The sequence below is a fragment of the Tupaia chinensis genome, unplaced genomic scaffold (genome assembly GCF_000334495.1).
Source record: "Tupaia chinensis unplaced genomic scaffold, TupChi_1.0 Scaffold143796_1, whole genome shotgun sequence".
Lineage (NCBI taxonomy): Eukaryota > Metazoa > Chordata > Mammalia > Scandentia > Tupaiidae > Tupaia > Tupaia belangeri.
Genome location: NW_006203646.1, coordinates 4,397,505 through 4,407,493, shown reverse-complemented (window position 1 = coordinate 4,407,493; position 9,989 = coordinate 4,397,505). Strand labels below are relative to the sequence as shown.

The 9,989-nt window shown below is 39.3% G+C and overlaps 1 protein-coding gene across 1 annotated transcript in view; it reads right to left on the bottom strand.

Moving 5' to 3' along the window:
- Positions 1 to 253: 253 nt before the first annotated feature.
- SOX30 (SRY-box transcription factor 30) overlaps positions 254 to 9,989 on the bottom strand; it is a gene marked incomplete at its 5' end in the record, with an annotated part of 25,439 nt that continues 15,703 nt past the window's right edge. The window contains one exon of the mRNA XM_006165111.1: positions 254 to 659. Coding sequence (XP_006165173.1) covers positions 278 to 659 — 382 coding nt within the window. The remainder of the gene's footprint in view (positions 660 to 9,989) is intronic.

Below are 9,989 nucleotides of genomic sequence, written 5' to 3'. Positions count from 1 at the left end.
TTGAGCATTCCAAGATAAAATAATAATACATACTGATGCAATTTTCAGTCATAAAAATAAACTGCTTCATATCTCAAATATCCCTAGGATGAAACATCAGGACTACAATTTCACTAACCAAAATTTTATGAAGACATAAATTGCATTTGGCTTTGACTCCTCAAATCATGGCTGAAAACTCTCAGCAAAACATTCTAGGCTTTTTTTTTTTCTCACACCAACTGACCCAGAATATATTTTAAGAAATGTTTATTTTCTGTGCATATTTGTTTTAAAATTATAAATTCCTGAGCACTTTTTCTTCTTCCTCCTCATCACTGTCAGTGACGTTGACTTGCTGGATGCGAGAGGGAGTTGATGTCGGGGCTGTGAAGACATTCTCCAACGCACCCATGTCCATCTGAGGCATGGGACTTAAGTACTCTTCCCCACTGTGGCTATGACTATTATAGTAAGCAGTCCCATCCATGCTCTCGCAGCTCCGGGAATCTTCACTGTGTGTGCGTTCATCTGGGTAGTCTCTAAAAGGATAGTCTCTATTTAAAGCTGAAAACATAGCCTCATGTTTTTGGTACCTGTCTTCATAATAACCAAGGCATTCTGGCATTGAACTTGGAAAATTTCCATAGCCAAAGGGAGGCCGACTGTAAGGGCACGTGCTGTGGCAGAAAGACATAAAAAAGGAATTAGATCATACCTTGCCCACATGTTGTCTTGCACTCAGGCTAATTGAGCTAATTAACTGCATCCTCTCTGGGGCTTGGAAAGTGCCCAAGATCCTTTCTGCAACCACTTCATGTATTCATATGCTCTTTTCCCACTGCCCGGTCCCCTCCCAAAATGAAGCTTGTGACTGGAATACTCACCAGCACCACTATTATTAACTGGAGGCTTCTTACCTTCAGACAGCTTTGATAAAGAAAAATGGCTTATCCTGGCCTTTTGCTCATTATGCCTCCTACCATGGAAGGGTTTGCAAATGCAGCATGTGCTGTGCAATGTGCTATGCTAAGAACTGACACTTAGTAAGCAATGCAACAATGCAGCAATTGCTAGTATTTGAAAGCAAGTTCGTGAGGGGAAAATGTATAACCGGATAGAAATCTAAAGCCCTTGCATAGAAGTGTAAGGGAACAGACGGAACAGAGGATGACAACTTAATTTTTAGTCGACATTCAATAATAAAGTCAATTAAAAACAATAACATTCTTAATACTGAAAGGATTTAGAACTCATGGTAAACTATAGTTTTAAAGTCTTTTCCAAATTCTTTTTTTTCTTTTTTTGGAGGGCAGGAATATGAAGAATTGAAAAGATTCTTTTATAGGCTGATGATTCTTCAAAAAGGAAAATTAAAAAATCTGCCATTCCAACTCACTTGTCAGTATTTTAAAGCTTTTTTTTTTTTTTTTTTTTCTTTTTTCTAGGCAAAGGAATTACAGGGAAAGTTTTAAAGTCCAACCAAAAGTTCCCTGGGCTCATGGACTCCATCTAGTGACAGATAACATAAATATAACGACTACATTCAGTAAAAGCCACGACAAATTAGATGTTTTATTTCATGCCCCTCCATTAAAAAGAAAAGAAAAAAAGCCAACTTTGTTTCCTTACTTTTAAAAGCATAGGAATTATGATGTATTTTTTTCTGTTTTTCTATACAAAATGTGTCATGTGTCAAATATTCAAGCACTAGCTACCTTGCTCATGTTAGATATAAAAAATGTGCATGTTGGGACCAGCAGTTGATGTAATGGCTATGTCGCTGGACTCCTATGTAGTCGACCACGGTTCAAGTCCCAGACCCAGTGGCTTAAACTCATGCCAGGTGCGTGTGCGTGAGTGCCCAAGATCCTGAGAGGAGAATGGAGGAAAAGGGATTGCGGCATGGCCATCCCTCCTAAGGGGGGATTTTTCGCTTTCTATCTCTCTGTCTGTCTCTGTCTTTCTGGTGAGCGCACATGTCCTATAGCAAAAACTCCTCCCTCCCCCCAAAAAATGTGAATGTGAGGCAAAGTTTCTATAATTTTCAGGTTTCTATTTGTACCGCCACATTCTAGTTCAGGCATTTTTTTTTAAAAAAAGAATTATTTAACTTTATTTATTTATTTAAATTTGATCAGAGAGAAACAGAGTGAAAGATAGAGACACAGAAAGGAGAAAGCAAGCCACCAGGTCTGGGACTTGAACCACAGTTGGCCATGTGGGAGTCCAGTGTCCCCAACCAACATGCCGCCTGCCAGTCCATCAGGCATTTTTCATTTAATTCATGTGTTTGAAACACACTACTTTTAGCAGTAGGTGCTTTTTTTTGGAGAGGTTTTTGCTATATGGCGCATGTGCTCGCCAGACAGAGAGAGACAGAGAGACAGAAAGCTAGAAATCACCCCCCAGGGGGGATGGCCACACTGCAATCCCTTCTCCTCCGTTCTCCTCTCGAGATCTTGGGCACACACGCACACGTGCCCGGCATGAGATTTAAGCCACCGAGTCCAGGACGCGAACCGTGGTCAACTACATGGGAGTCCAATGACATAGCCATTACACTAACTGCTGGTCCCAGTAGGTGCTTTGACTTTCTCATGTTGCTCTCCCACCTTAAGGTCTCTCCATGCATTGAATTCTACAGATACTTCAAAGATATATCCAGTCTATTTCCTCTATAAGGCCTTCACTTCAGTTAAAAATAATTCACCCAGTAACTGTCATTTTCAGAACTCAGTGTAGGCAAGATACTATACAAGGCTTGATGGAAAACTAAAAAAAAAAAAAAAAAAAAAAAAAGATCTAAAATCTAAGTAAGCACTTGACACATGACATGCTAAAGTCTGCAATGCCAACATCAAAATAACTATGTCAGATTAGTAAAGATGAGTTACTACTTGGGACCAGTAGTTGGCGTAATGGCTATGTCGCTGGACTCCCATGTAATTGATCACGTTTGGAGTCCGGGACCCGGTGGCTTAAACCTGGGCCACACGTGTGTGCATGTGTGCCCAGATCCCGAGAGGAGAATGGAGAAGAAGGGATTGTGGCATGGTCATCCCCTCTGGGGGGTGATTTCTCGCTTTCTGTCTGTCTCTCTGTCTGGCAAGTGCACACACCCTATAGCAAAAAACTCTCAAAAAAAAAAAAAAAAAAAAAAAAAACAATGAGTTACTACTATGTCAGAGTGCAAAAATGATCAACAAAGACAAAGGTATCCTAGAAAGCTACACAGATGAAAATGAGTAAGTACAAAATCATCACAGTGGTGTGGTGGTTAAGGCAGCTTCATTCCACATGCTCGACTTCACAGTTTGAGTCTCAGACCCTACAGCTTGAGAAACATGCCGGGCACTGTACATGCATGCTCAAAATCCTAGGAGGAGAATGGAGAAGGGAATGCAGCATGGCCATCCCCCCTAGGAAGTAATTTCTTTCCCTCTCTCTCTCTCTCTTTCTCTCATCCTCTTTCTCTCCAGGGTGCACATGTGCTTTATCACACACACAAAAAAATTTTTAGTAGAATAAATCCCTCTTTCTCTCCAGTGAGCACATATGCTTTATCACAAACAAAAAATTATTTTTAGTAGAATAAAGCAAATAAGTAATTCTGTTCCTATATTAGAAATGTAGTTTTTAGCTTGGATATGATATACATAAAAACAAAGAATTTAATTAAAAGCTCTACAATATTACTACCAAAATAATCTACAAACTCAAATATTTAAAAAAATTTTTTTTTCCCATAGGGTGTTGTGATCACCAGAGAGAGACTGGAGGAGGGGCGAGAGAAAGCATACCCCTAGAGGATGGCCATGCTGTAATCCTCTTCCTCCATTTTCCTCTCAGGATTTTGGGAATGCATGTATACATACCTGGCATGTAAACCCTGTTTTCTTAAAGTCCTTTTGGGATTGTTCATTCCTCTGTAAGAAATACAACTGATCTGGGACCACCAGATGATGTCATGGTTATGTCACTGGACTCTCACGTAGTCAACCATGGTCCAAGTCTTGGACCTGATGGCTTGAAACTCATACTGGGTGCACGTGCATGTGTGTCCAAAATCCCAAAAGGAAAATGGAGAAGGGATCGAGGTGTGACCATCTCCCCTGGGAGAGGGGGCTGATTTCTCACTTTCTTTCTCTCTCTAGTGAGCGTATGCACCTTAAAGCAAAATTCTCTCTCTAAAAAAAAGAAAAGAAAAACAATAAAAATACAACTAATCTTTGTGTACTGATCATAAATCTTGAAACTCTGCTAAACTTGATTAGCTCTAATAGCTTATTTAAATTCTTTAGGATTTTGTACATAGAGCATCATTTCAAGTGAGACTAGAGATAGTTCCTTTCCATTTGTAATTCCTTTATTATTACTATTATTATTTTGCCTAATTGCTCTGGCTTGAACTTCCAGTATAATATCAAAAAGTCATGGTGAAAACTGTTTGTTCCTTATTATAGAAGGAAAGCTTTCAGTCCTTCATTACTGAGTATGATGTTAGCAATTTTGTTTTGTTTTGTTTTGGAGAGGTTTTTGCTATTAGGGCACATGCGCTCACCGAAAACACAAAGAGAGACAGAGAGACAGAAAGCGAGAAATCTCCCCCCAGGGGGGATGGCCACACTGCAATCTGTTCTCCTCTATTCTCCTCTCGGGATCTTGGGCACACATGCACATGAGCCTGGGGTGAGTTTATGTCACTGGGTCCGGGATTCAAACTGTGGTCGACTACATGGGAGTCCAGCGACATAGCCATTACACTAACTGCTGGTCCCAGTAATGGGTTTTGATTATAGTCTATTAGCATGTTGAGGAACTTCCTATATATATACACATACATACACACATACATAGATACATACATACACACACACACACACACACACACACTGAAATATAGATATCTGTATTTCTAAAGATATATAGATGGAGGTTTTTTTGTCATAGGATGCGTGTGCTTGCCAGAGAAAGACAGTGACATGGAGAGTGAGAAATCATCCCCGGGTGGAGGGGAGGGGGGATGGCCATGCCACAATCTCTTTCATTTCATTTTCCTATCAGGATTTTGGGCATGCATGCACACGCACCCAGCATGATTTTCAAGCCGCTTGGACCCAGGACACAAAACTACAGCTGTCATGTGGGAATCCAGCACCTCAACTACTACACCATCTGCTGGCCCCTGCCCTTATATTCTTAATATGATGAATAAGGACTTCTTTTTTGTTTATTTTTTAGTTTTTTTGTTATAGGGCATGTGAACTCACTGGAGAGAGACAGAGAGGGGGGTGGAGTGAGAAATCACCCTTCCCCACATCACAATTCCTTTTCCTCCATTCTCTTCTTGGGATTTGGGGCACACATGCACAGATGCCTGGCATGCATTTCAAGCCATCAGGTCCAGGGCTTAAACCACTCAGTCACCATGTTAACTCCAGTACCTTAACCACTATGCCACCTGCTGACCCCTGAGGAATTGATTTTTTTGAATGTTGGCAAAACATTTTTCTGTATCAGTTGGAATGGTTTTGTTACTAATTGATGTTCAGATGCCAGACCACCCTTACATTCCTGAAATTCCACTTCATCTTGGTGTTGATCTTTTTAATATGCTGCTGGATTCAACTTACTAGTATTTCATTGAATATATTTTATATAAATTTTCCTATAGTATATATTTGTATGTAATTTTCTTGAGACCTTCGACTGGCTTTGCTAACAGGGTAATGCTGGAATGAGAAGTGTTCCTTCTGTTTTTTGGAAGATTTGAGAAGTATCATAGTTAATTCTTCTTTCAATGTTTTGTAAAATTCTAGGGCTTCTCTTTTTTGGAAGGTTTTAGATTGTTGATTTAATCTCTCCAGAATCTACTCAGGTTTTCTATTTCTTCTTGAGTCAGTTTTGTTAACTTATCATTTCTAGGAATTTGTCTACTACATATAGGTTTTCTAATTTATTGGCACACTGTTGTACATAGTATTCTCTATTATTATTTTTATTTCTGTTAGTAGTAATGTCCATATTTTCATTTCTGATTTTAGTAATCTGTGTCTTCTCTTTTTGTTAGTCTAGCTATAGGTTTGTCAACTTTGTTGATTATTTTTCTGTTCTCTATTTCATTTATCACTGCTCTGGCCTTTATTATTTCCTTCCTTCTGTTTTGGGTTTTGTTTGCTTTTCTTTTTCTAGTTCCTTAAGGCGTAATTAGATTGCTGATCTGAGAGCTCTTCTTTTAAATATAAGCCATTACAACTATGCATTTTGGTCTAAGCATTTTTTTAGTATAAAATCTCATATGTTTTGGTATTTTGTGCTTTTCTGAGCATGTATATACTCCTGGGCTTATGTGTGCCAGGTTATGTGGGAGCTTTTCAAAGTTCTCATTCCTCCAATTATCTCCTCCAGTCTGTGCAAAGCTTTTCATGTGTCCGATGTGTGCGATGTTGGTTGTCCCTTGCCCCCGGCAGTTTCAGGTACTACATTCCTTTAAATGTTTTCCACAAACAGAAACCACTCCAGTCCTGAGAGAGTTTTGAGGGAGGTGATACAAAGGTAAGCCCCTGAGTCACTTCCTCAGAGAATGACAAACAAGTCAAAGTGCGCAATCACTTTTATTTGAAAACAAGGTCTATATGGCCTCCATTAGCAGCAAGAAGCCACACTAGGAACATGGACCATTGTCCCTTTGTCCATTGTGGAGCTGCAAAATGTGACTTGGTAGGTGAGCAAACAAAAGTGCCAGAATTTTCTTTTACAAAATTTAGCTGTTTCATTCTTCATTAAGCATTTCCCCAGTTGTTCTAAACTTTTTATTAAATTCTAGAGTTCCAAAAAGTTCTTTCTGACAGTTTTTGCAAACTTAATTGTTACTTCAGTGGAGAGACAGATTCTTGGAGCTCCCTGCTCTGCTATTCTCAGTGAACTCCTACCTCAACAGATTTTATAGTTTTCAAAGTTTCACACTTATTTTTTGTTAAATTTATTCCTAAGGTTTTAAAATTCTTTTTGATGGTATAATCAAAAGAATTTCTTTTTTCAATTTTATGTTCCTTTTATTCGTTGATACTGTGTAGAAATGTAATGAATCACTCCATGTTTCTCTTGTAACCTATAAACTTGCTGAATTTATTATTTACAATATGCTTTTGAAAAATCCCATAGAGTTTTCTATACGTAAGATCAATTCATGTGAAAATAGAAACTTTCATTTCTTCCTTTATAATCTGGATACTTTTAATTTCTTTCTCATAGCTAATGACTCTGAATTAAATCTCCAATAAAATGTTGACCAAAAGTGACAAGAACAGATATCTTTGTCTTGATCCTGATCTGAAAGTTTCGGTCTTTTCCAAGTAAATATGTTAGCTGTGCCTTTTCTGTAGATGCCCTTTATCAAGTTAAGAATGTTTCATTGTGAAACTCCCGCATAGCCAACCACGATTCAAGACCTGGACCTGGTAGCTTAAAACTCACGCCTTGTGTGTGTGCATGCACGTTCAAAATCCCAAGAGGAGAATAAAGAAGAGATCTTGGCATGGCCATCCCTCCTTGGGGGATGATTTCCTGCTTTCTGTCTCTCTGTCTCTCTGGCAAGTGCACATATCTTATAACAAAAATCTCTCAAAAAAATAATCGTTCCTTGTATTCCTAGTTTTTTGTAATATTTCAGTTTTAACATTGTGAGTTTGTCCAAATGTTTTGCCAAATATTCTGTGTCAATTCAGATAATTGTGTAATTTTGTCCTTCGTTCTATTGATATGGTGTGTTACATTAATTGATTTTCAAATGTTAAACCAACTTTACAGTCCTGAGATAAATTTGACTTGATCATGGTATGTAAGCCTTTTAACATACTGCTGGGCCCAGCCTTGTGGCACATTTTGTGGCAAACTGAACTGCAGTGTAGGAAGCCACATAGCTGACTGTGGGTTCAGGTCCTCCAGTTGGTGTGAAAACACACCAAACTGTGCAAGTGTGCCCAAGATCCTGACAAGTTGGAGGACTAGGGGAAGGGGATCATGGTATCACGGGACCTTGTTGAGGGTGCTTCTCTTTCTCTCATACACACACACATGCTCTTTATCACAAATAAAAGGAATAATCTTTACTATGTGCTGAATTCAGTTTGCTAATATCTTTTGAGGATTCTTGTATCCATATTCATAAGTCATATTCACCTGTAGTGATTTTTTTTCTAGTGTTGTTTTTGTTTTGGGGTCAGGGTAATACTGATCTCAAAGAATGAGTTGAGAAGGGTTCCCTCCTCTAATGTCTTTTGGAAGAGTTTGAATATGATGTGTGTCTCCTGTGGACAACATATAGTTGGATCTTGATTTTTTTTTTAATCCAGTGTGATGGTACCTGCCTTATAACTGTTTAGTCCTTTTTTTTTTTTTTTTAAGAGATTTTTGCTATAAGGTGCATGTGCTTGCTGGAAAGACAGGAAGAGATGGAGAGACTGAAAGCAAGGAATCACCCCCTAGGGGGATGGACACATCCCAATCCCTTCTCCTCCATTCTCCTCTCAGGATCTTGGGCATGCATGCACACATGCCTGGCGTGAGTTTCAAGCCTCCAGGTATGGGACTCAAACTGTGGTCAGCCATGTGAGTGAGAGTCCAGCAACATAACCATCACGCCATCAGCTGGTCCCCCATTCACTTTTTTGATTGCCAAAGGGCACATGCACTTGTGAGAGACAGAGAGAGGAAGAAAGCAAGCCCCAGTGAGTCGCATTCATGCCCCAATCCCTTCTCCATTTCTCTAACCTGTTGGGATCTTAGGGACACATGCACATAGACATGGAGAGTTTTACTTTTCTTTCTTTCTTTCTTTCTTTCTTTCTTTCTTTCTTTCTTTCTTTCTTTCTTTCTCTCTCTCTCTCTCTCTCTCTCTCTCTCTCTCTTTCTTTCTTTCTTTCTTTCTTTCTTTTTTTCTTTTTGGAGAGGTTTTTGCTATAGGGCGCATGCACTCGCCAGAAAGATGGAGAGAGACAGAGAGACAGAAAGCAAGAAATTACCCCCCCATGGGGGATAGCCACACCACAATCCCTTCGTCCTCCATTCTCCTCTCAGGATCTTGGGCATGCATGCACACATGCCCAGTGTGAGTTTAAGTCACCAGGTCCAGGACTCAAACTGTGGTCAACTACATGGGAGTCCAGCAACATAGCCATTACTCCAACTGCTGGTCCTGATCTGGAGAGTTCTTCAAGCCACCAGAGCTGGGATTCAATGATCAGCCATGTGGAATCCAGCTCTCTTAACCATTAGGTTACAGGGTTGGTCCAGGTCCATTCACATTTAATGTTAATATTGATATAGTTAGATTATGTCTGCCACTTTATATTTTGCTTTCTGGAATTACAAGCATGCATCACTGTGCCTAGATTTAAGCTCATCTTTAATGAAAATTTCCACCCCTTTGAAAAATCTAAATGCCTGAATGGTAGAAGTCTTCCACTAAGTAAAGAGCCCCAGGTCATTGCCAGCCCAGGACCAGTTTGTATGTTAACTTCTCAGCTCACACACGTCTGCATCAAGTGCACAGGCTGATTTCAGATCTTGAACCAGTGTGCAATACTCTTTGAGGTTTTCATTTCAGAAATTGCATAGGCCTATGGGGTAAAAACAAGTTTCTCTTTGTGTTTTACCTGGATCAATAATATAATTTTTCAAGTTTTTATCAAGCTTGAAAAGCCGTTTCAGGATCCTAGCTTTATGTAGAGGTTTTAGTTTCAGCCCCCTCTTGAGCAGTCAAGATCTTGTCATGCCTCCAGGTATTAAAATCCAAGTATGTAACAACTGAGACTATTTCTGAACTTAAAAACCATCTCCAGGACATTGTAATTAGTTTGCAGATTGTTGATCATTTGGCATATATTTTCCTTTCTAATGAGTTCAGTTAGGTATTAAGTTGTCCATATTTAAATTCTGTTAACTATGTCTATCATGTGTTGGGACTACAAATTTCCTTCTCCCATCAAAATTTAGGCAAAAATTAC